Source organism: Stenella coeruleoalba, assembly GCF_951394435.1.
Source record: "Stenella coeruleoalba genome assembly, chromosome: 8".
Taxonomy (NCBI): Eukaryota; Metazoa; Chordata; class Mammalia; order Artiodactyla; family Delphinidae; genus Stenella; species Stenella coeruleoalba.
The window spans coordinates 38,383,236-38,410,854 of NC_137154.1; the positions used below are offsets into that span (position 1 = coordinate 38,383,236).

General features: G+C 37.0%; 1 protein-coding gene across 7 annotated transcripts in view; it reads right to left on the reverse strand.

Annotated features, from left to right (window-relative positions):
- The window catches only part of NUCB2 (nucleobindin 2), a gene marked incomplete at its 3' end in the record, with an annotated part of 48,912 nt that overhangs the window by 14,774 nt on the left and 6,519 nt on the right, over positions 1-27,619 (reverse strand). For all 7 annotated transcript variants that reach the window (XR_013829298.1, XM_079928083.1, XM_079928082.1 and 4 more), the window contains exons 2-10: positions 17,286-17,429; positions 16,580-16,687; positions 11,323-11,449; positions 4,846-4,949; positions 3,843-4,028; positions 3,556-3,646; positions 2,907-2,965; positions 2,717-2,809; positions 1,427-1,516 (exon numbers count right to left, since the gene is read on the reverse strand). Coding sequence is in view for 6 of the 7 variants with exons in the window: in XM_079928083.1 (XP_079784209.1) it covers positions 1,427-1,516; positions 2,717-2,809; positions 2,907-2,965; positions 3,556-3,646; positions 3,843-4,028; positions 4,846-4,949; positions 11,323-11,449; positions 16,580-16,687; positions 17,286-17,429 (1,002 nt within the window). The remainder of the gene's footprint in view (positions 1-1,426; positions 1,517-2,716; positions 2,810-2,906; positions 2,966-3,555; positions 3,647-3,842; positions 4,029-4,845; positions 4,950-11,322; positions 11,450-16,579; positions 16,688-17,285; positions 17,430-27,619) is intronic.

Sequence of the window (27,619 nt, forward strand, 5' to 3'; positions counted from 1 at the left end):
GGGTATGGAATGCGGGGTGAGCCTGCGGCAGCAGAGGCTGACATGACGTTGCAATAGCCTGAGGCATGCTGTGTGTTCTCCTGGGGAAGTTTTCTCTGGATCACCGGACCCTGGCAGTGGCAGGCTGCACAGGCTCCCAGGGTGGTGTGGATAGTGACCTGTGCTTGCACACAGGCCTCTTGGTGGCTGCAGTAGCAGCCTTAGCATTTCATGCCTGTCGCTGGTGTCCACGCTGATAGCCGCGGCATGCACCTGTCGACAATGTTCTTTTTTCAATCTACTTTGTTTGGTACCGCTCAACTATTCTGTTCAAGATGTGTATGCACTCACTTATACACAGTAAACCACGGTATAAATTCAAATACTTTTCAGGAGCAATTTGACAGATATATTTAGAAACTAAAAAATGTTCATAAAACTTGAGAATAGTTCTATTCCTAGGAATTAATCCCAGGGAAATCATCACAGATGCCCCCAAATGCATGAACAAATGGATAGTCATCATAATGTTATTTATCACAGTAAAAAAAAATTAGAATTGACCCATAATGTCTGAATCTGGAAGAATGGCTATATAAATTATGTTACAACCACACAACTGCATGCTAAGTGGTCATTTTTCAAATCGAGATTTTGAGACATGGCATTGAAATGTTCATGAAATATTGTTATATTTTTAAAAAACAGAATTTCACAAACATACAAAGTCATTTATATAGTGAATATATGAAGCCATTTAAAAAATATATAGATATGAATTTATGTGTATATGTAAGCTAAAAATGGGACAGTATACTATTTATTCACTGTATGCTATATATGCATATACTAAATATACAAACGATTTCCAAACTGGCATAACACAATGCATAATTTAAGTGTCTACCTCCGGATGGTAGAATTACATGTAACCTCTAATTCATACTTTAACTGTATCCATATTTTTAATTTTCAAGAATGAACATATTTTACACATAAAAAAAGTACGATTTTAGGGCTTCCCTGGTGGCACAGTGGTTGAGAGTCCGCCTGCCGATACAGGGGACACGGGTTCGTGCCCCGGTCCGGAAAGATCCCACATGCCGCGGAACGGCTGGGCCCGTGAGCCATGGCCGCTGAGCCTGCGCGTCCGGAGCCTGTGCTCCGCAACGGGAGAGGCCACAACAGTGAGAGCCCCGCGTACCGCAAAAAGAAAAAAAGGACGATTTTAGAAAGACACAATTACATGCAATGTGATTACCAATAGAGATCAATTGTCCCCGCTTTGCAAGAAATCAAGTTCATTATTTTATAGTGAAATTTCATATGAAAAGCCAAGATGGTAAAACTATACATGCAAACATAATGGCGAATAAAAGTTAAAAGCAGAATAGACTGATGTAGAATTTCTTGAACGATACATCCCATTTAACGTAGGTTCTATTACCTCCCAGCTGTCTGGCTCCAAGAATTCCTTTTTTTCTGTAGCTTTCAAAAACTCTTCTAGAGTCACCAATCGGTCTTTGTTAGTATCAACCTGATTAAAGGAAAGTGTACATGTAAAATAAAATAACTCTTTCACATTATTTAGATATTAGAAATTCTTCTAATAGATGCTACTACATAAATATACAGCAATTAGGGCTAGCCTAACATCCAGAGAAACTGAGGGAAAAAATCAAAACAGGACACTCAACATTATCCTAGAATCAGAAAATAGATAACTTTTTCTTCTATATAATTCAAATTTGAAAATAACTGATACCCCCAAAGATCACCAAGTTTGAGTCTGCTGATATGACTGGGTAGACTAGTATTGTTTTCCTTACTCACCACACCTTTCAAAGCCAAGTGCTTGGGCAAGAAAAACAATCTTTCCAGAAAGAAGACTGTTTTAGCCAAGAGTAAAGGAGTTTAAGTAAAAATGCTCTCAACAATGTTTTCCTAAAAACAAACAACTAACTAAATCAAAGCTAAAGTTGACAACCTTTCCAAACCCTGTTTAATGGCTCTTATAGACTATGGCAAATTCAGTTACAAAAGTGAACTCTATGATGGCCAAAGAAATTAATTTGTCACTTGGTAGCCAACACTCAACAAAAATCCCAATTTACCATAAATAGCTCAAATAACAGGTGAAAATCACTGAAGCAAAACAGTGGGCTTGGGGAATTCCCTGGTGGTCCAGTGGTTAGGACTCTGTGCTTTCACTGCCAAGGGCCCTGGTTCGATCCCTGGTCAGGGAACTAAGATCCCAAAAGCTGATCCCACAAGCCACGTGGTGCAGCCAAAAACAAATAAACAAACAAAACAAAACAACAAAAAAGTGGGCTTAAGTTACCCTGCCTATGATAGCTATTTCAGAGTTTTCAGCTTAGTAATATGAACAAGAAATAAATACTTGTTGTTATAAACCATTAAGGTATTGAGTTTTTTAATTTCTTAGCAAAAACGAATACAGCATTTACAATATCAAATAATAGACTACATTATTTTTTACTTCTAAAAGAATGCTTTACAGCATTCTTTTATATGCAACAGCATCTTAATATTTTAAAATATTTTAAAGCAGTTACAAAATAATTTTATTTACACTAAGGGAAACTACTGACTGTTCTGGATCAAAAATGCAAAATCCAATTAAATATTATATATATTTATTTTCCATTTTACAATAAGATTTATTGCAAGAACTTGAAAACTCCACAGAAGTAACAGATAAACTTTTCAAACATACCTCATTCATTACATGTTCCCTCATTCTAAGCCTTTCTTCCTCCATTTCTACCATATCATCCTCTTCATTTTTGGGGTCATATACTTTCTCCAACTAAAAAGAAAAATTTAAAACCAATATAAAAGAAAGGAAGATAATAGAAGGAAAAAAGACAGAGCAAAACCACTGAATACTTAATGAACTCATTTACCTCTTTAGTAAATAGGGCTTCTAATTCTTGTTCATCTAGGAAGCCATCACTATTGACATCTAAAGTTTAAAAGTTACAAATGCAAAAACTGATTTTAATGCCTTAGAAAATTGATAGTTAAAATACAACTAATTACTAATGGTTTGCAAAAGTATTACTTAACACGAAGCATCAACATGCTACAGAAAAAGGTATCCTTTTTTATGAAGCCTCAGATCAGTCCAACTGATAACAATTCACTACTTATTCATAATTCAACATAGTTATTTAGAAAAATATATATATTAACCAAAATATAAAGTGAAGCAATATGCTATAAGACTAAAAGTAAATTTTAATATTACAGCATAAAGTCCATTAGATATAACCTAGCTAGTCACAGAAATGCCTTCATTTTACAGAGAAACTTGTAATAAGTCATAAAATGACTCAAAAGTAAAAGCAAGTATAAAGACATAGCTACTGACCTAAAGTATTTTATACTGCAGACCAGCAATAAAGACTACTATACTACCCTAGAGGAAAACTCTAAATGTTTACTATCAATAGGACTCGATTAGCAAACCTTGGCAGAAGTCAATTAAGAGTAAAGCATCTATAATTTTTCAAACAAAAGATATAAATATTAATATTGTATCAAATCTGTTACCATGTAATTTGAAAAATGTCTTGGGGTCAAAGTCATTAGGATCCAATCCATCAGTCTCTTCCCACACTTCTTTTAGTTGATCTTTGCTTCCCTGTGAATCAATTTAAAAAAAACCACTCAAGACAAACTATAATCTATGTATATAGGCTCAAAATAAAATATAAAATTGAAAAACTTTGCAGAATTAAGAATCAAGATTTTAAGTACTAATAACTTATAAAATTCTACTATCTGGCACAAAGAAGTATCTTCATCTAACTATGGTTTTACAAAGTCATAATCCTTACTGGATGATTAACTTTGGGATGACTTTCATGCTTTCTCTTCATTTCCTCAAATTTAGATTCTTCTTCTTTTCTCTTTTCTTCATTCAGTGTTTTTAAATATTCTCTCCTTTCATGTTCTTTCATCATTTCATATTTTTTAAATTCTTCATGTCGAGCTTTATCATAGTGTTCCAGATCACTTGTAGCCTATAATGCAATTTTTAAATTAAATAAGAAGATGTGCTTGAAAAATATAAATAAAGGCTTTCTTGCATATAGCATACTCTCTAACAGAAGGTAGCATAGGAGGGCCAAAACATATTTGACTTCTGTTTTAAATTTTACCCTTCTATTTTAGTCATTATTACTCTCAGAGATGTAGGCATTCAAAGAAACTAAAATTTCAAAGCTAGCTTCAACTTTAGGAAGTTCCTTATACGCAGTAATATATAAATTTATTTTAAAAAGAAGAAAAAGGAAGGGACTGTATCAAATCTGTACAGTATAGAGAACTAGAACAGTTCCTAACGACTTAACTAAATCTAGTAACACCCAGGCTAGAACATCTAATTTGCTAACTTCATACAGTACAACACGAGAGGTCTACAAATTACAATCTAAAATCCCTGAGGCAGGATGTGTTTAAGAATTTTCTAGATTTTAGAAAAGACATACGGCATATATGCCATATCATTTAACACCCCAGAAGAGTTTGTAATCAAACAGATTAGTACTTCCTTATCAAAATCTATAAATACACTAAGTAAGCTAAATAAAACCTATAAATAGCCTTACTATAATTTAAGCCAGGTTTCCATTTTTATAGTATTTTGGAATTGTTGGCAAGGGATTACAGACCTGTATGTCCACATTATTATCTATACTAATAAGGGTTAAGCTATCTCCCTTTAAAGATATTCTAGAGAGTATGTAAAAGTTATACTACCACGTCATGGAATTTACTTGTCAAATTACAAAACCTCAAAGGCACAACAAAGACAACACATTTTGAAATGAGTCTCACCGCTTTGATTAGCATATCTAAATCTGTAGATTCAAACTTCTCAGGATTCAGGTGATTTAGATGATCAAATTGTTTTAGAAGAGCATGGTGGTCTATGCCTGTATCTGAAAGAAAAAGAGAAAACTGTAAACAATAACTTATTAGAAGCTAGAAACATTAATATAAATAATACATAAGAATAAGCATTCATATTAATTCCTATAGGATTTTATAAGAAAATTCAAAGTTTTAGATTTAAAAGTTCATATTTTCTTTTAGAGTATTGTACATATTGTTATTCTAGTCAAAGGTAATGCCCTTGAATCTAGAATGGAATACAATTTAATGTGTACATTTTAATGTTATTTCAAGAAAGACTAGTTAGCTATCTTTTACAGTATAATTTACAGTAAAAACTTTTTCATTATTGTAAAAGTACCAAATTTCCTACTTTTAATTAAACTCTAATATACTACCCTCACCAAAGGTCTAAGAAGAATTTCTTTCTTTTTTTTTTTTTTTTTTTTTGGTTTTTTTTGCTGTATGTGGGCCTCTCACTGTTGTGGCCTCTCCCGTTGCGGAGCACAGCCTCCGGACGCGCAGGCCCAGCGGCCATAGCTCACGGGCCCAGCCGCTCCACGGCACGTGGGATCTCCCCGGACCGGGGCACGAACCCGTGTCCCCCGCATCGGCAGGCGGACTCTCAACCACTGCGCCACCAGGGAAGCCCTCTTTTTTTTTTATAAGAATTTTTTTTTCTTTTGGCTGCACCGGGTCTTAATTGCAGTATGTGGGATCTTTTATTTGCAGCATGTGGACTTCTTAGTTGCGGCATGTGGATGCTTACTTGCAGCATGTGGGCTTCTTAGTTGTGGCATGCGGACTACTTAGTTGAGGCATGCGGACTTCTTAGCTGCGGCATGCATGCAGGATCTAGTTTCCCGACCAGGGATCGAACCCGGGCCCCCTGCATTGGGAGCACAGAGTCTTACCCACTGGACCACCAGGGAAGTCCTAAGAAGAATTTCTAAAAAGAATTGCTCTAAAATTTATATGAAGGAACTATTTTTATGCTGCTCCAATTAATCCTTTATGGAACAATAAAAATCTAATTCAGTAAATTCAATTGATTATGACTTTTTTTTTTGGCTGCACAGTACAACATATGGGATCTTAGTTCCTCCACCAGGGATCGAACCCTCGCCCCCTACACTGGAAGCACAGAGTCTTAACCACTGGACCGCCAGGGAAGTCCCTGATTATGACTGATTTTTAAAGAAACATCAACAGTTTTCTTTGTAAAGAACTTAAAAAAAAAAAAAAAGCTATAGTGTATTGTAGTTGAATGAGTGAAGCAATTCTGGACGATTTCACTTGTATTATAGAACTGAGCAAAATATGTACATGTGTTGATTTGTTAGAAGTCAGGGTTCTCACTTAGGAAAAAAGAACATACAAACATGAAAATGATGGAAGGCAGGTAAGAAACTTGGGGAAAGGGATGGGAATTAGTGCTAACTGTGTGAACTTATTATTTCTAAACATACATATATAATGTGTACACATATATGCATGTGTATGAATATATATTTATATATGTGTGTGTACATGCATATGTGTATGGACATGCATGTATTTCCTATCTCTGTCCTATGGAAGTGTCAAGAAGAAAATATATCCTAGGAGTACTGAGCACACCTAGTGCCATCTCTTGGTCTGCAACATCATTTCACACTAAAATTAAGAACCAGGAATCCTCAGAGAAATGGCTAATTCCAGGGTTAGGGCAGGGTATAAAGTACAAGATGAGCCTGGAACATATTGTTATGCCAGAAAGTAAGAAACAGCTAAATTTAGTTCAACTAAGCTTTCACTGAATTCTCAGTATGGCCCTGTACTAGAAGTTTTACTTATGAAGAAAAGATCTGTTACAAAACCTAGCCCTAAAGGATACGACCCATCACTGAAATACATGAAAAGACACTTAGCCTCACTCAAAATAAGAGAAATACATATTAAACCTGCACAATTATACCATCTAACAGAGTGGCAAAACTCCTAAAGTTTGATGATACTTATAATTAGCAAGGCTGTGAGAAATTACTGCTGGTGGGAATGGGTATTGATCACCCTCTGTGGAGGTGGCAGTATCTACCAAAATTACAAATACATATATCCTTTGGTTTAACAGTTTCATTGTGGGGAACTTATCCTACAGATAATCTTACATGGATACATAGTGGTATGTGTACATGAGTGTTCACTAGAAATAACCCAAATATCTATCAACAGGGGTCTGGTAAATAAATTATGGTATACCTATATAATGGAAATCTGCGCAGTTGCTAAAAAAAATGATGGTCTCTATGTACTAATACAGAAAAATCTCCAAAATATATTAGTAAAGGAAAAATACAAGCTACAAACGTGTATTGCACGTATCTTTTGTATAAAAGAGAGGAAAAATAAGAACTTTTATTTGTATTTGTTTATATGTGAGTAAAGAAACTCAGGAAGGATGGTATTAGGGGCAGTGGGAACTGATAAAGTACAAAAATGTCATGGAACTTTTTGCTATATACTTTCTTACACTTTTTTTTTTTTTCTTTTTTTTGCGGTACGCGGGCCTCTCACTGTTGTGGCCTCTCCCATTGCGGAGCGCAGGCTCCGGACTTGCAGGCTCAGCGGCCATGGCTCACGGGCCCAGCCGCTCCGCGGCATGTGGGATCTTCCAGGACTGGGGCACAACCCGGTGTCCCCTGCATCGGCAGGTGGACTCTCAACCACTGTGCCACCAGGGAAGCCCCTTACACTTTGTTTTTTTAAACCATGTGAATGTATTGCCTACTTTAAAAATTACACACACACCCCGCAAAATTAAGACGCTTTAAGCCCTCCTTCAAATTATCAGAAATTTTAATTCATAAATTTTGAATCAATGAGAAAATACTCATAACTTTTCTAAGCATATAAAACAGTTTACTTTAGATAATGAAATTCAGCCGCTGTCTTGGAATAAAGAAAATGTTGCCAAGATTAAGGGGATGGAAGTTGTCTAAGGGCAAAGAAATCTCAAACCACCTTAGGCCTGGCTTCAAGGATGGAATTACCTTGTGTGTCTGACCAGCTGAAGTAGGATGGTATGAGTTAATTTACCTCTCATTGATATCCTTAGTTGCAGGATAAAGAGTATTTGGTACTTGTTTTCTAAGTCTATTCACCAGCAGAGAGTTTACTGCTCTACACAATTTCTCCAATATGATCCACTGACCAGAGGTACATGTTTAAAATGCAGGAACTTCCCTGGTGATCCACTGGGTAAGACTCCATGCTCCCAATGCAGGGGCCCAGGTTTGATTCCCAGTCGGGGAACTAGATCCTGCATGTATGTTACAACTAAGAGTTTGCATGCAGCAACTAAGAAGCCCGCATGCCACAACTAAGACCCGGCACAGCCAAAATAAAAATAAATAAATAATAAATAACTATTTTAAAAAGATAAAATGCAGATTACTCATCCCTAGAATCAGAGTATCTGGAGGTGAGATCCAGTAATCTGCATTTTTAACTAGCTCCCTAAGGTGATTTTTATGCAATCTGAAGTTTAAGAACTGCTATTCCACCCTTAGTAAGTATTCAGATATTTATTGATGACAATGAACCACCCAGATAACCAACAGATGGGGGCACGTTACAAGGACACAGGAGCCAGACTGAAGGGTCTCCCACTTGCCAAAGCTGGCCCTTGGATTTTGATTCATAATTAGAAAGGCCATTCCAAGACAATAAAGGAATTCACTTATGCTGTCAACTGTTGCTTTTATAGTTTTATTTTCTACACTTAAATCTTTGATTTATATAAGCACTTATTCTGATGTATATGAGATATAAATCTAACTACCTTTTTCCAAATGGCTATCCAACTCTATTAAGACTACTTATTTTTTTTTAAAATCTTTATCTCACTAATAATGAGATACCACCTTTAATTCAAACTAAATTCCATATGTATTTAATTTTATTTCTGGAATTTCTATTTTGTTCCACTGGTCTTTCTACTTACATGACAAAACCATAGAGTTCTAATGTCTGAGGCTTAGTGATATATTTTAATATCTAATATATCTAGTCCTTCTTCTTTGTTCTTCTTCAGAGGCACATCGCTTTTCTTGCTCATTTCCCTTCTCATATGAACTTTAAAATTAACTTGCCTAGTGCCAGTTTTATTTGGATCATGTTAAATTTGTAAATTAACCTAAGAACTGACATGTTCATAATGTTGAGTCTTTGTATCAAAAAGATGTTATGTCTTCCCCTTTTTTCAAATCTACTTTCGTGTTCTTCAGGAGCACTTTAAAGTTTTTATCTGAAAGTTTTGCACATTTCTTAATAGGTTTATTCTGGGTGTTTTATCTTTGTTGGTATCATAAATGGAGTCTTTTCTTCCATTATATCTCCTAACTGGCTGTTGTTTGTACATATGAAAAACACTGATTTCTGTATATTGTTTACCTTGCTGAATTTTACTTTTGCATATACTAAGTTTTTCAGACAAGTTCTTTGGGTTTTCCAAGTGAATAATTATATTACCTGCAAATAGAGATGGTTTTATCCCCTACTTTCCGATTATTTTACCTCCAATTTTTTCATTTGTATAATTGCTTTGGCTAGTACCTCCAAAACAATATTAATTAGTAGTGGTGACCGTGAGCATCATTGTTTTGTTTCTGATTCTAGTGAGAAAATATATTTGTGTTTCCCCAATGTGTAGCTGAGTTGGACATATCTGATCATGTTACAGAAGTATCTATTGATTACTATTTTATTACTTTTTTAAAATTACGAACGGGTGTTAATTTTTGTCAAATGCCTTCTCTGAATATATGGAGATGATCATATGAACAATGAGATTACTTTCTTTAAGATATCTTCACATTTCAAAAACTCTGCTTCATAGCTATTTAATCTTCTCATAGTCTAAAATTAAAAGAATATAGAAAGATGAATAGGCAGAGCACAGAGGATTTTTAAGGCAGTGAAACTACTCTGTATGATACTATAACAGTTGATACATGTCATTATAAATTTGCCTAAACCCATAGAATGTACAACACCAAGAGTGAACTCTAATATAAACTATGGATTTGGGGTAATTATGATGTGTCAGTGTAGGTTCATCAATTGTAACAAATGTACCACACTGTTGGGAGATGTTGGTATTGGGGGAGGCTATGAACGTTTGGGGACAGGGGTGTATGGGAAATCTCTGTACCTTACCCTCAATCTTTTTTTTTTTTTTTTTTTTTGCGGTATGCGGGCCTCTCACTGTTGCAGCCTCTCCCATTGAGGAGCACAGACTCCAGATGCGCAGGCTCAGCAGCCATGGCTCACGGGCCCAGCCGCTCCGCGGCATGTGGGATCTTCCCAAACCGGGGCACGAACCCATGTCCCCTGCATCGGCAGGCAGACTCTCAACCACTGTGCCACCAGGGAAGCCCTAAACACGTGTCCTTTTTTTTTTTTTTGCGTTTACCCTCAATCTTGCTGTGAACCTTATATTGCACTAAAAAAATTGTCTTAATTTTAAAAAAATACAAATTTCAAAGATTTATTCTGATTCATTATTTGTCCTTTGACTTTACAATTTCTCTTGTCACACCAAAAATTTCTTTCTTCTTATATCTATTCATATGATAATTTACAGCATTAGATTTCCTAAAATTAAGTTAATCTCGCATTCCTGAAATAAATCCACTTGCTATGATAGAATATTCTTTTAACGTCCAATAATTTTGGCTTTGGCATCAACACATAATAAGAGTGTGGAAGTTTCCTTCTTAATCTATGCTCTGGAATACTTTAAATAGCACTGACAATCTGATCTTTAATGGTTTGGTGGAATTCCCTTTGGCACTATCTGAACCTGGTGTTTCTGTGGAGCTAGCTCTGATGATTGTTCTATTTCATCTATGGAAATTGTTCTAATTAGATTTTCTCTCTCTACTTTCTTTTGGTTTGCTTTGATTTTATTTTTCCTCTTTTAAATCAGTGGCTTAATTCATTATTCTTCATTCTTCCTTTTTACTGATATAATTATTTAAGGCTAATCATTTTGATTTTTGAATGACATGAATATATAACCTATTCAAAAAATTAAATTTTAAAAATTAAGAGAAGGTGGGACTTCCCTGGTGGTCCAATGGGTAAGACTCCATGCTCCCAATGCAGGGGGCCTGAGTTTGATCCCTGGTCAGGGAACTAGATCCCACATACATGCCGCAACTAAGAAGTCCGCATGTCGCAATGAAGATCCCGAGTGCCGCAACTAAGACCTGGTGCAGCCTAAATACATAAATAAATAATAAATAAATAAATTTAAAAAAAAATAAGAGAAGCCAAATCAATACTAACATTAAATGTTGACTATAGGAACATGGTCTGTAAACTGACCTTAACAACCAAATATTGGAATTTTCCTGCCTTTTCTTTAGCACTTACCTTGAAGGGAATCCAATTTAGCTTTAATCAGCATTCTTAACCTTGCCACTTCTTGCCTTTTCAGTTCATCAAGTTTTGTCCTCACATGGTGACTTACTAAATCCAGTTCTTTGCTTAGCCTCCCACTCTGTTAACAAAAATAATAAATTAATTTTATCTATTCCATTGCATTTTTAGATAAGACACAATATATTAAAAATAGGGTTATAATAAAGTAGTGATACTTTTGACTATTTTAGATAAATCTGACATTACAAACAGCATTTCTTTCAGAAGATATTCAGTTTGTAACTCTAAAATCAAGATGTCTAAAAACCATATAATTTAGAAAAGCATAATTAAAGCACAAAGAAGAAACTCAAAAAGTAACTTAAATTGCAAAATGGTGCAGCCACTTTGGAAAACAATTTTGGCAGTTCCTCAAAAAGTTAAACCCACAGTTACCATATCACCCTGCAATTCCATTCCTAGGTATATACCTAAAGCGTTGAAACATATATTCACATAAAGTCTTTTTTTAAATATTTATTTATTTATTTATATTTTATTTTTGGCTGCATTGGGTCTTCGTTGCTGCACTCGGGCTTTCTCTAGTTGCAGTGAGCGGGGGTTACTCTTTGTTGCAGTGTGCAAGCTTCTCACTGCGGTGGCTTTTCTTGTTGTGGAGCACGGGCTCTAGGTGCATGGGCTTCAGTAGTTGTGGCACCCAGGCTCAGTAGTTGTGGCTCACTGGCTCCAGAGCACAGACTCAGTAGTTGTGGCACACAGGCTTAGGTGCTCCGCAGCATGTGGGATCTTCCCGGACCAGGGCTCGAACCCATGTCCCCTGCATTAGCAGGAGAATTCTTAACAACTGTGCCACCAGGGAAGTTCTCACATAAAGTCTTAAATATGAATATTCATAGCAGCATTATTCATACGAGCCAAAAAAGTAGACATAACCCAAATGTCCATCAACTGATGAATTCATAAAATATGGAATATCCATACAGTGGAATATTATTCAGCCATTAAAAGGAATGAATACACCAATACATGCTACAACATGATGAACATTGAAAACATTATGCTAAGTCAAAGAAGCCAGGCACAAAAGGCCAAATTTTGTATGATTCCATTTATATGAAATGTCTAGAATAGGCAAATGCACAGATAATAAAAGTAGATTAATGGTTGCCAGGGGCTGAGGAGAGAAAGGAAAGGGGGAGTGATTGCTTAATGGGTACAGGGTTCCTTCTGGGGGGAAATAAAATTGTTCTAAAATTAGATAGTGGTGATGGTTACATGACTCTGTACATATAATAAAACCACTGAATTGTATACATTAAAGGGGCAAGTTTTATGGTATGTGAATTATATTTCAATAGTTTTTTTTTTAAGTAATGTGGCCTCCTTAAGCTTTAGTCATTCCATATATAAACAACTTTTCAAAATTCATCTTTTTTAGGTTGCCTCCTTTGATTACATTTTTTCATAGATGAGTAATTCTATAAATGTTCCAAAATTTAAGAGACAAAATAGCTAGTGGTTTACCTTCTCTTGTTTAAAAATGCATTTTCAATCAGAAACTGCAAGTCTAACTAGCCAGCAGGCACACAGACCCTTCAGGACTGAGTCAAGGGGGAGGAAGGGAAGGAAAAGAAACGCCTCAAGCAAGACCAAGAAAGATTGTTCAGAGAGGGAGGAGAGCTAAGAGAATATGCTGTTACAGAAGCAAAAAGAGTAGTACATTTCAAGGAGAGAATGGTCATTATTATTAGATAAAACAATAGTTCTCAAGTGTGGTCCCAAAGTGGACGCATCAGCATCACCTGGGAACTTTAGATATGGAGGCCCTAGACTTACTGAATCAGAAAGTCAGGAGGTGGGGCCCAGAAATCTGTTTTAACAATTTAAAATCTGAGAACCACTGAGATAAAATAAAGGAGTCCAGTAAGAAGAGGAATAAAAGGTGCTCACTAGATCTGGCAATTAAGAAATCACTGACAGGTACTTCCCTAGTGGTCCAGTGGTTAAGACTCCATGCTCCCAGTGCGTGGGACCTGGGTTTGATCCCTGGTCAGGAAACTAGGTCCCGCATGCTGCAACTAAAGATCCCGCATGTCGCAAATAAGACCCGGTGCAGTCAAATAAATAAATAAATAAATATATTTTTTAATTAAAAAAAAAAAAATAAGGAAGTCAACTGGTATCCTTCACAAAAGTACATTCAGGGAAGTGGTGTGGGTGAAGCCATAATCTTCCCAGTTAGCAATGTTTGGTAAGTGAAGAAACATAGTCTGATTCTCCTTTCAAAATGCTTAGCTGACAACAAAGGACAACTTCTAACTTTTTTTTTCCAGTTTTTCCTGAGACAGGAGGCTTTGCTCAGCTGTTTGTAATGATTCTGTCGGCTTGATTTTTATTGTCTATTTTTACTCAATTTCTTTTTCATTAAACAACTGTTTAACTTACTTCATTTTGTCTCCCCCCATGCAACCCTATAGGGAATAGGAATTGACTGTGAAAGGAAGACAGTTATAAAAGTATTCTCCTATACCGAAGAAGGCAAGCTTGTTGTTTTCTTTTCCCTGATTATCTCTATGTAGTAACTCCCATTACCCACACTGCCTGTTAGCCCCCAAATAATGCTCTTAGTCCTAACTGAAGTAAATAAGAGACATTGAAAGTTCTACATTAAATATCATTCATCCCAGGAAATTAGTTCCACAGCTCAAATGAATTTTTCAAGGAAACACGAGATTATTCTCAAAACAATTCATGGGACTGTAGATATCATGCTAAGTGAAATAAGTCAGAGAAAGACAAATACCGCATGACATATGTGGAATCTAAAAAAACAGAACAAACAAACCAACTAAACCAAACAAAAAACAGATTCATAGATACAGAGAACAAATTGGTGGTTGCCAGAGTGGAGGGAGGTTGGGGGTGGAGTGAAATGGGTGAAGGGGATCAAGAGGTACAAACTTCCAGGTATAAAATAAATAAGTCATGGGGATGTAATGTACAGCATGAGGTCAATAATACTGTATTAACTTTGTATGGTGACAGATGGTTACTAGACTTATTGTGGTGATCATTTCACAATGTATACAAAAGTCAAATCACGATGTTGTGCATATGAAACTAATATAATACTGTATGTCAAATATACTTCAATTAAAAAAAGATAATTCAGGGCTTCCCTGGTGGCGCAGTGGTTGAGAGTCCGCCTGCCGATGCAGGGGACATGGGTTCGTGCCCTGGTCCAGGAAGATCCCACATGCCGCGGAGTGGCTAGGCCCGTGAGCCATGGCCGCTGAGGCTGCGCGTCCGGAGCCTGTGCTCCGCAATGGGAGAGGCCACAGTTGTGAGAGGCCCACGTACCACCAAAAAAAAAAAAAAAAAAAAGATAATTCAAAAAAAATAATAAAATAAAATAAAGATAATTCAAGGGAATTATTGGCATAAGGCCGTTACCATTCTCCCAGAAAAATTCACAGCCTCCAAGAGGACAGCTGTGAACTAAAAGCAGGGGACATGGGTTTGAGCCCTGGTCTGGGAAGATCCCACATGCCACGGAGCAACTAAGGCCGTGCGCCACAGCTACTGAGCCTGTGCTCTAGAGCCCGTGAGCCATAACTATTGAGCTTGAGTGCCACAACTACTGAAGCCCGAGCGCCTAGAGCCCATGCTCTGCAGCAAGAGAAGCCACCACAATGTAAAGCCCACACATCTCAAAGAAGAGCAGCCCCCACTCACGGCAACTAGAGAAAGCCCATGTGCAGCAATGAAGACCCAACACAGCCAAAAATAAATAATAAATAAATAAATTTATTTTTTAAAAAAATAATAAAATAAAATAAATAAAAGCCACACACAGGTTCTGATAGTGGCCACAACCTAATGTGGGTCAGACTTTCACAGGGGCCCAGACCAGGGACAGAGACTAAAATAAGGATGTTTGATTCAGAAATTTTCCTTCAAACAAAGTTCCAGGTAAGATAACTTTTTACAAAAGTTAAAAACAAATAAACAAAAATAACATACGCAAACCAATAAAACTATCTTGAGAGTTATAACTGAAAGTTTAAAATTAAATCATTGGAATTTTTTTTTACTGCTGACTCTAAGATAAACCCAACTAAGTGGATTCATTACCCTTCAAGGGTGGGCTTTAAAAGAATCTCTCACGTCAGATCTTGGTTTTTACAACCTTCTTTCTTTATTGTGAATACTAAGGAGATGTCTAGGGCTAGGATAATGTCAAATAAATAGGGTTCTTAGGACAGAGACAAATAATTAAACCTCCCCTATTGAGATAAGATATGGCCCGTTACGTCTTCTATTAATCTGGACCTGATTAAAACACCAGAACTAAACCTGTGCTAAACCTTTGAATAGCTTCCTGCTGTCCTCACATCATGATTCAAGCCCCTTACCATGATGTACAAGGCCCTCTGTCATCTAGCCCATGACTCTTTCCAACCTCATCTTTTGGCCAGTCATGGCCTCCACTTCCCAGGCCAGGTTCCAGCAACAGTTACTCCTTCCAGGTTCCTATATATTCCTGTCTCTGTTCCCTTGTACCTTGGCCTAGCATGTCTCCCAGTCTTTCTCCTTTTCTCAGCCGCATATTTAAGCACAGGCATAATCTCTACCAGGAAGAAAGACTTCCCACCTTCCCCCACTGCTTCCTACTGAATTAGGTGTCCATCCTCTGTATCTCCAAAATGTATTATACACTCAGCGTATATTTATCTTAGTAATCTTTTTCTGGATATTAGTCTCCCTTGAGGGTTCTTTAAGGGCTAAGAATGAGTCTTTGTTTTTTGTTTGTTTGTTTTAATTATTTATTTTTTTATTTTTGGTTGCGTTGGCTCTTCATTGCTATGCGCGGGCTTTCTCTAGGTGCAGCAAGCGGGGGCTACTCTTCCTTGCAGTGCACAGGCTTCTCATTGCAGTGACTTCTCTTGCTGCGGAGGACGGGCTCTAGGTGCGTGGGCTTCAGTAGTTGTGGCATGCGGGCTCAGTAGTTGTGGCTCACGGGCTCTCGAGCACAGGCTCAGTAGTTGTGGCAAATGGGCTTAGTTGCTCCGTGGCATGTAGGATCTTCCCAGACCAGGGCTCGAACCTGTGTCCCCTGCACTGGCAGGTGGATTCTTAACCACTGTGCCACCAGGGAAGTCCCGAGTCTTATCTTTGTAATCCCGATACTTAGCTCAGTGTCTGGCATGCTCAAGTGTTTGTTAAATAATTATTTAATTACATTTACCTTTATTTCCTCTATGTCTGCTTTCTGGAGCTTTTCTCTGAAATGATTATCTGTTTCCAGCACATCAATCACTTGCTTGAGGTATTCATCATAATAAAGTCCAGTATCCTTCAAATTAAGAAACAAACAGTAACTCTTCTGAAAGTTTTTCCTTTCCTGTATCTAAAGATTTCAATCCTAAAAAAACAAACAAACAAAATAAAAAACGTCTAGCAAAATGGCATTGAGACATACCTACTTTGATAGTTTGGGCAGCCAAAGTTAAAAGCTGTATTTCTCAAATGAAGAGAGTTGTATCAGAACCAATGTCATGTTTTACTCTTACATAAAGGTAGATTTTCTACATGGCTTAGACAGTGAATACTTAACCAATATACTAATTGGTTTTACCCCCTTGTCACCTGTCTCTCCTCATTGTTATCTGTCTCTTCTCTGAATATAGTACGTTTTCTTGGTTGGTTATCTCTACATTGGAAATATATTATGATTAATTCTTTTATACACTAATATACTAATTAGATATATATATCTAATATAACTACATTAAAAAAACTTTGTCTGATATTAAAGAACATATGCTTATCCAATACTCTTTTTACTGCTATTTCAGAAATAGTTCCTAAATGTCCAATTTTATAAGTAATAAATTCTTAGCAATATTTTAGTTAAAATTCTTCCCACAAGGTTATCTTTAGCATTCACTTACTGGTGGTTCTATCTTTGCACTGTCCACAGGTTGAGCATTTTCTACTTTTGTCTTGTCTATGTCTATAGGCACAGCTTCAAGAGCAGTAAGTATACATGTAACCAAGAGAAAACAGTATTGTAGTAGGATGGTCCTCCACATCATCTGAAATAAAGGTACAATTATATTAAGGTTCTGAAAAGACGTTTTCAAACTATATATACATGCATTCCCAATGCCACATTAATAATATATTTAATTTCAGGAAGTTTAATTCAACAAAAGAATTCTAGGAAAGGGGTTAAAAATAGATTATAACATCAAAAATAATGCTTAAAATAGATCACTAAAGAAAATCAGGAAAGAAATGCTTTTCAGCTAAAATTGAAATGACAAGTAAACAAAATTTTAAAGTTTAAACTGCTATATAATATAAGAAAACATTTGGTTAATTATAAAAGCTTCAGATAAAGACAGTAATGAGGGACTCAATTTTTTTTTAAATAAATAGTCCAAGTTTAAGAAAGGGAGAAGGGGGACTTCCCTGGTGGCACAGTGGTTAAGACTACATGCTGCCAATGCAGGGGGTCCGGCTTTGATCCCTGGTCAAGGAACTAGATCCCACATGCATGCCGCAACTAAAAGTTCACATGCTGCAACTAAGGAGTCCACATGCTGCAACTAAGGAGCTGGCGAGCTGCAACTAGGAGCCCGCCAGCCGCAACTAAGACCTGGCACAACCAAATAAATAAATAGTTTTTTTAAAAAAAAGAGAGAAGGGAAAACTATTTATTTTTTTCTCTATTAAAATACTAAAGAGCCAAAATTATTTCTGGATATAATATTTAAATTAGCTTCAATCGAATTTTGAAAATAAGTTGCTCTATGAACATAAATTGCTTAAAAGAGACAAATAACTGGCTACAAGTATTCTCTTAACTTTCCTAGACATTATTTTACCATAGCCAATAGTCTTATGTTAAAATTCTGTTTGGCCAATAATTTTTCAGATAAATAGGTCAATAAAATATCAAGCAGGGTGTAACAGCATTGAAGCAAAAGAGGAACAAATACTGCTGGTCCCGCAATATTATTCAAACCTTGCTCATTCAGCTTCTACTTCATAAGGATCTTTGTAGCTCCAGAGGATCTACTACAAGAATTAGAATGAATAAAAAGCTCATACTTAATTGATTTTATATAGAGAGAGTGATATTAGGATCCAAGTCAAAAATAATGGTCTGACCATCAATCTGGAATATGCATTATTAATTTAGAGACTCCCAAACTTAGCTGGCCATGGACTTTTTTTTTTAAAGTAACATGTTTTTATCTACAGAACACAATTTGGAAGAGTACATTGCCTCATTTTCATCACAACCCTACGTAATACATAGAACAGTGACTCATTTTATGGATGAAGAAATTTTTAATGGAAACAAATCACTCATAGAGCATTGTCTTGCATTAACAAAATCACTAGAATCCACATTTTAGTGCTATTTCTAGTATATCAAATTTTTTAGCATCTTTATTGAGATATAATTCACATGCCATAAAATTCACCCATTTAAGGTACAGGATTGGACTATTCTATAAAGATGCTACTCAAAGTTTAGTTCTCAAACCTGAAGGATAAAATCATCTGGGAGCTTGTCAGAAATGCAAATTCTCAGCCTGCAGCCAAGACCTCTGAAATCAGAATCTCTGGGGTGGGGACCCAGAATCTGTTTTAACAAACAATCCAGGTGATCCACCTATATACGTACGCTCAAGGCCAAGATTCACTCTTCTCTAGGACACTAGTTCAACATGATTGCCGTGAATAAATGGTTTTTATAATGAAATGTTTGGGAGATACTGGCTCAATGAAGCTAAATAAGTTTCCACCTTCATAAGACTTTCAGAACTTCAGATCGGCTACTCTGCATTATGAATCTCTAATAGAAGGATGGTTTGTTTCTCCACAGAATCTTTTCCTAACCATGAATTACCTCCTCTTCCCACAATTATTTTTTATGACAACAAAGTTTACTTCTCATTCATGCTTCATGCTCACTGTAGGTACATGTTTTATTTTTGCTCTTTTGAGACACAATTTACATGCTATAAAACTTACCCTTTTCAATTGTACAATTCAGTGGTTTTTAGTATATTCACAAGGCTGTGCAATTATCACCATTATCCAATTTTAGAACATTTTCATCACTCTAAAAAGAAACCCCATACCCATTAGTAGTCACTCCCCACTCCCCCTATTCTCTCAGTCTCTGGCAACCATTAATCTACTTTCAGTCTATATAGATTTGCCTATTCTGGACATTTCATCTAAAACATGTGGCCTTTTGTATCCGGCTTTTTTCATTTAGCATTGTTTTCAAGGTATAACCATGTTGTAACACGAATCAGCACCGCATTCTTTTTTTTTGGCTGCATTGGGTCTCGTTGCTGCGCGCAGGCTTTCTCTAGTTGCGGGGAGCGAGGGCTACTCTTCATTGGGGTGTGCAGGCTTCTCATTGCAGTGGCTTCTCTTGTTGCAGAGCACAGGCTCTAGGCGCGCGGGCTTCAGTAATTGTAGCATGCAGGCTCAGTAGTTGCGGCATGCGGGCCCTAGGGTGTGCAAGCTTCAGTAGTTGTGGCGCATGAGCTCAGTAGTTGTGGCTCGCGGGCTCTAGAGCGCGGGCTCAGTAGTTGTGGCACACGGGCTTAGTTGCTGTGAGGCATGTGGGACCTTCCTGGACCAGGGATCGAACCCGTGTCCCTGCATTGGCAGGCAGATTCTTAATCGCTGTGCCACCAGGGAAGTCCCAGCACTTCATTCTTTTTTACAGCTGAATAGATTTGCCATTGTATGGATATTCCACATTTTGTTTATCAATTCATCAGTTGATGGACATTTGGGTTATTTCTACTTTTTTGGCTAGTATGAATAATGCTACTATGTTCAGGTTATTGTGTTAGCATATTTTGAATTCTTTAGGTTGTATACCTAGGAGTAGAATTGCTAGGTCAATTCCATAACTCCATGTTTAATTTTTTGAGGAACTGCCAAACTGTTTTCCATAGCAGCTGCACCTTTTTCCACTACCACCAGCAATATAAGAGGATTCTAATTTTTCCACATACTAACCAACACGTGCTATTGTCTATCTTTTTTATTATAGCCACCCTACTGGGTGTGAAGCGGTATCTCACTGTGATTTTGATTTGCATTTCACTGGCTAATGATGTTGAGCATCTTTTCAAGTATTTATTAGCTATACCTTTTACCTTTAAAAAAATTAATTTAAAAATATTAAGTTAGTTGTTTTTTTAAAAACTCTGAATTGAAAGTTTTGTTTACCTTTGCAAGTCCCATATGCCACTGTAAACAGGCTGACCAAATGACCATTAAACAACGTAAAAGTTTTAAGTGTAATCATGGTTGAAAGGCCCAAGTTATGACTTAACTGCTCAAGTCAATTTTGATGTCTTCTACACACACTTCTGGAGCTTAATTAAGCTCCAGCCCCTAACATGGTACCTGTACAGTTAGAAAATGAATAATTGCTAAAATGGTTTGAATAGTCTCTCTATAATAATGTACACAGAGAAAGTCAGCTCAGGGATATACCTCCATAACTTCATTTTGCAGACCCCATCAGGAACTGTGATTATCCCTTGATGTGGTCAATCCAGAGTTCAAAAGAATCTTTCAGGACTTCCCTGGTGGTGCAGTGGTTAAGAATCCGCCTGCCAATGCAGGGGACACAGGTTCAATCCCTGATCTGGGAAGATCCCACATGCCGCGGAGCAGCTGAGCCTGTGCACCACAACTACTGAGCCTGTGCTCTAGAGCCCGCGGGACACAACTACTGAGCCTGTGTGCTGCAACTACTGAAGCCAGCATGCCTAGAGCAACAAGAGAAGCCACCACAATGAGAAGGCTGCACACCACTACGAAGAGTAGCCCCTGCTCGCTGCCACTAGAGAAAGCCCTTGTGCAGCAATGAAGACACAACACAGCCAAAAAAAAATAAAATTAAAAAAAAATACATTAAAAGAATCTTTCATACAGATCTCTCCCCTCCACCTGTGTCATCTCTGATGTCCCTTAGGCTCTCCTTTTCCCACAATACAACACACGTACACATTAATAAGCAGTTCTGTCTTAGCAATTGGCAGCTATGTCACATACCTTGAAATATGCTCTTTTTTTTATAGTGTCCACCTTTACTTCAATACACAATAGAAGCTGAGAGTAATAAAAATAAACTATAGATAAATCCAATCTTGGAAGTGGAATCTCTTTACCAATTTGTCACTTCTGCTCTCTCACTCTTCTTTCAAGTCTACCATAAATACGAAGAGAGTCAAGCAAGAATGTGTTTGTATATATGAATGTGTCTATGTGTCTGTGTCCTGACAGCATCTCAAAGTGACAGAAAGTCTCTGGGCATCTACTCTAAAACACTGACTGAATTTATGGTTCATAAACATTTCACTGGGTCCCAGGCTTATTATAAATAACAATAGAAACCATCTATTGAGTGTCTACTATGTAGCAAGCAGTATGCCAAACTTTTTTATTATATTAACTAATCTATTTCTTATAATGGTCCTGTGAAATAAATATTATTATTCCCATTTTACAGTACAGGAATCTGAAACATATCAGTTAAAAAACTTGATCTGGGTCACACAGCAGTAAATCGTAGATCCAGAGTTTGGACCTGGGAGTGACTGACTTCAAAGAGTATGTCTGCTTTTAAGCACTGGTTCTCAAAGTGTGGTCCCTGAACAAGCAGCATCTGTACCACCTGGGAATTTGTTAGAAATGCAAATTATCAGGGCTTACTCCAGATCTTCTAAATCAAAGAATCTTTGAGGAGGGTGAGGAAGAGAAGGGGGGGGCAAAATCTGTTTTAACAAGCCCTATAGGTGATTCTGAGGCATGCTAACATTTGAGGACATACTGCCTCTCCTTAGCTCTATTATTCACAAACCTCTTCTACTATGAGAGACAAAGAGAATGTGTATCTGAAAAGTAAATTTGGATCCTCAAGGAAATGAAAGTCAGGTGTTACATCTAAGAAGGGTAAGGCAAAACTAAATTTAGGTCTATATTCTAATTCCAGCTGTACCATTCACTTGCTATGTGATCATAGGTCAGTCAGTTAACTTTCCCTGCTTCCTCATTTTTTTAAATAATGAATTTTTTTAAAGAGACTTTAACTAGACTTCAGTATTCTTTAAGCTCTTAGAGTCTATTATCAGCTTATTCTTTTGAATAATGTGTAGATCTTTTCTGTTACCTTATCAGAAATACTACTAAAATTGTTTGTACTCACACCAATTGTAAGAAATTAAATTATATGATTTATAAATGTCTTTAAACCAAACATTGCTTATTCAGCCAGCTGAAAATTACCTTGGTAGATCAAATAGAAGATCTGGGTGCTGGGATACAAAGAATACAAAAATCAACTACCAAAGAAAGTTCCTATCTAGATAAAATAAGAATGAAGTAAAGCCAGGAATGTTTCACACTTCCCATACAGAGTGTGAGACACTGTACACTTTAAAAAGAGTGAATTTTATGATATGTGAATCATATTTCAACTTTTTTTTAAAGTAATGAAAAATAGAGCAAAAAATCTGAGCTTATAAAATAAAATGCGAACATTAAAAAAGGAACAAATACAATTTACAAATATCATTTACCTACAAAAGTAAAGAGGTTTTAGAACTAGCCATACTCTATAAATTTTCGTAATTATCCAATTTTTACATTCTTAATGATTTTTGTCTGTTTGTCCTATCATACTAGAAAAGTGAAAATCTTGCACTTTAATTTTGGATTTATCTGTTTTTCCTTATAATTCTGTCCATTTTCATTTGAATATTTTGAGGCTATGTTATAAAATGTACACAAATTTGGGCTTCCCTGGTGGCGCAGTGGTTGAGAGTCTGCCTGCCGATGCAGGGGACACGGGTTCGTGCCCCGATCCGGGAAGATCCCACATGTCGCAGAGCGGCTGGGCCCGTGAGCCATGGCCGCTGAGCCTGCGCATCCGGAGCCTGTGCTCCGCAACGGGAGAGGCCACAACAGTGAGAGGCCCGTGTACGGCAAAAAAAAATGTACACAAATTTAAGATTTTCTAGGTTTCTGGTGGGTTTAATCTTTTTCACATTTGAGTGACCTTTATACCCCAATTTGCCTTAAGGTCTATTCTGACAGTAATATAGGTAAAACAGTTCTCTTTTGATTAGTGTGTAGATACACACAAACACACACACACACATTCTCACACACTTTATTTATTTTTTCCATTCTCTAATAAATTTTCTTTTATTTGTATGATAAAGACCAGTTATATATAAAAAATAAGTGTCATATTTTGGGTTTTTTTGGTTATTTTGAAGTACACTTGGTAAGGATGAAATCTTCCTAGCTCATATTTTTATTTTTTTAACTTTTTATTTTATATTGGAGTATAGCCGATTAACAATGTTGTGATAGTTTCAGGTGCACAGCAAAGGGACCCAGCCATACATATGCATGTATATCCATTCTCCCCCAAACTCCCCTCCCATCCAGGCTGCCCCATAACATTGAGCAGAGTTCCCTGTGCTATACAGTAGCTCCTTGTTGGTTATCCATTTTAAACATAGCAGTTCATATGTTTTTTTTAAATTCAGCCTAATAATCTTTCCAACTAGAGTATTTTTTCTGTTTATATTTAATCAAATTACTGACATTGTACTTAATTCCTCAGTTTAACATCTCAGAAATCAGAGTGTTTTTCAGTTAATGGAATATTAAAATGTGGTTGACTAAGTGGCAATAGCAACATAATCTTTACTGCCTGCACATGCATGAACTTTATTATAGCTATTCCTACTTCCATCACTTCAGACTGAGTTTTTGCATTTTGGGTACTTCACAAATTGAATTTAATTGCCATTTAAAATATCTTCAAAAGGATTAAATTGTGATTTGGCATTGAAATGAAAAGCTATTCTGGGGAATTCCCTGGTTGCCTAGTGGTTAGGATTCTGGGCTTTCAATGCTGTGGCCCAGGTTCAATCCCTGGTCGGGGAATGAGATACCGCAAGCCTCGCGGCCAAAAAAAAAATATTTTGTAAACACAGAAATGAAGCAGCTGATATTAGTGAAGCAAATATTTGATGTTAAAGGAATAACAGCAACTTTACATTTTCTTGTAAAAGAACATTTAAGTGCTTCACCTGACTTTAGACAGGAAGATACCAACAAATAGACAAAGCTGCCTTACATTTTGAGATGCAACAAGATTATCTACGAGCAGCCAAACAATGCAAATGAAGGCAGTAGAAACTGACAATGCCTCCAACAAATAAAAAAAAAATTATAGAACATGAGGCTGATTTGATGGATTCATGAATCGTTAAGGCAAATGTTAATTTGTCAGAGACTTCCTATCAAGACTAAACAGAAGCTGCATAATTTCCATGTAACCTGACGAAGAAACAAAGCTGAATTTAGTCAATAGGAAATGCTGAAAAAATCCTGGTGTTCTTCACAGGCCTCAAAATGATATACTAAGGCTAAAGGTACTAAAGAGATTGATATCCTGAGAATGGGTTACATAGGGAATAGCATATCACTGAAACACTAGCATAAGCACCTATGGCCACAAGTTGCTGCCATATTAAATTTTAAACTACAAAAGCATTTCCCAAAAACGTTACTGTGTATGTAAAAGAGGGATTATGGCTGAGTTAAAGGAAGGCTAGCTAAATCTGGTTTGAATGTTCAAGAGCCTTTCGTGGTCTGCCAAGGGTATGAGTTTAGTTCTTGATGCATTCTGAGGCTGCATACATGATGCCTGGGATTGTTTTAAAAATAATCTGGGGGCTTCCCTGGTGGCGCAGTGGTTGAGAGTCCGCCTGCTGATGCAGGGGGCACAGGTTCGTGCCCCAGTCCGGGAGGATCCCACATGCCGCGGAGCGGCTGGGCGTGTGAGCCATGGCCGCTGAGCCTGCGCGTCCGGAGCCTGTGCTCCACAACGGGAGAGGCCACAACAGTGAGAGGCCCGCGTACCACAAAAAAAAAAAAAAAAAAAAAGAATAGGTTCCTGGAAAGGTATCACAACTTGATGTTATTCCTGATGCCATGTCTAGACAAAATATAACCCCTCAACATTTTAGTCAATAAACAACTGAAGGAGAGGTTGAGGAAAGAAGATGAATCTGACAACTTTCCATTGTCATCTTTTGAAAAGCACTGGCATCAAAGCTTGCAAAATGAATGTCAGAGGCTTGGAAGAAAATTCCAGGCAAATGGTCTTAAAGAAATTCCCAGAATAAAATTACCCTCACTCTTCATAGGAGAGAGAACAATGTCGTGTGGGAAAACACAAACATTCACAATTCTGAATCAAGGAAGCATTTCAAAAGACTCAGACTATGAATGTGAAAAAGCCTTAGGAATACCTTAACCAATTTATTTAACTTGTAATTTCTTTATGTATCTGCAAAAGTGATGTGAGAAAAATCTATATGTTTAAATGAATCTTAAAAAGCACTTTCAGTAAACACAAAATGAAATTATAAGTGATAAAGCACAGTGTAATAATTTAACTGGCAGTATGTGTTCTATATAGTATAAACTGGTGTCTTAATATCAATGGAGTCTTAGAGTTGATGAAACACCATCTTCTTTTCGGCTTTCTATTTATCCTGCCTCTTTAATATTTATCTCCTATCCTTTCTTGCGTGTTTTTTAAAATTTTGTTTTTGATTGATGAGGAATTTTTAAAACACATTTTTCCCTTCTATTAGTTTCTAATCTTTTACTGTTTATTCTAGAAATAATTAGGACAATTAACTTACTGAAGTCTAAAGCTAATTAAAACATTTACTCCTTAATAAGCCCTCAATAAATGTTGGGCCAAACTAGCTGGCTGACACAGCAGACTGATCCAAACCAGGATAGACTGAAAATTAACCCTCTGAAGTAGGATAATATGAAATTCTAAATCAGGCAGTGATCTCAAGACAGCATGGAGGGATTTCCCTGGTGGTGCAGTGGTTAAGAATCCACCTGCCAATGAAGGGGACATGGGTTCGAGCCCTGGTCCGAGAAGATCCCACATGCCGCAGAGCAACTAAGCCCCTGCTGCATGACTACTGAGCCTGCGCTCTAGAGCCTGCGAGCCACAACTACTGAACCCATGCACCACAACTACTGAAGCCCGTGTGCCTATAGCCCGTGCTCCACAACAAGAAAAGCCACCGCAATGAGAAACCTGCGCAACACAAGGAAGAGTAGCCCCCACTCACCGCAACTAGAGAAAGCACGTGCACAGCAAAGACACAACACAGCCAAAAAACAAATTTAAAAAAAAAGACAGCATGGAAAGCACTGATCCCAAAGGCATTAGAGCCTCAAGAAAAATTACAAAATAAGCAGAGTTCTTGGAACTTCCCTGGTGGTCCAGTGGTTAAGAATCTGCCTTCCAATGCAGGGGACACAGATTCAATCCCTGGTTGGGGAACTAAGATCCCATATGCCGCGGGGCAACTAACCCTGTGCGCCACAAAGAGAGAGAAGCCCGTGCACCACAAGACCCAGCACAGCCAAAATTAAAAAAAAAAAAAGCAGAGTTCTTAAGCCTCTCCTAACATGCAGTAGATACAAAATAATTTCCCTAAATGTCCAAGTCCTAAAAATAAGTTTAACTCTCCTTCCCTGTCTCCACCAAATCAAAATTCCCATTCATAAACAGAGGCACATTTCTCAACTACTGATTCGTACCAGTAATTATCCAGATTAAGTTTACTTGGGGTGTGTATGTGTATGTGTGTTTCTCAAGAGTTTCATGTTTTGCTTGTTTGTAAGGAGAAAAACCCTGGAAGTGATTAAAAAGCATGGTCATGGGTGAGAAGTGTGAAAAGTACAAAAAACTGAAACTAGTTTGTCTCTCTTTCCTTTTGTTTCTCTTCTTCCTCCCTCATCCATCTCTTTCTCCCTCCCCCAACCCTCCTCTTTTACTCCTATTCCTTTTAAATTTAAGACTGAATTGAAGTACGTTTTGTTTAATCTGTTGTATGCTATTTATTAATTTAACAAATATTTACTAAGTACTCACTATATTCCAGCCATTATGCTGGATACAAAGGTAAGTGAGATAGACATGGTCCCTACCCTCACAGAGTTTTCAATCTAGTGTGGAAGGCAGCCTATTAAGTAAACAATTGCAATTTGAAAAAAGCTGCTTACAAAGCAAATGCAGCATGATCCTTTCTGTTAATTGAAAAACTTTTAAGGCATTAAAATAGTATTCAGCAAATAAGACATTTTCAGTCAGGTGACTAAAAATGCTAAATGT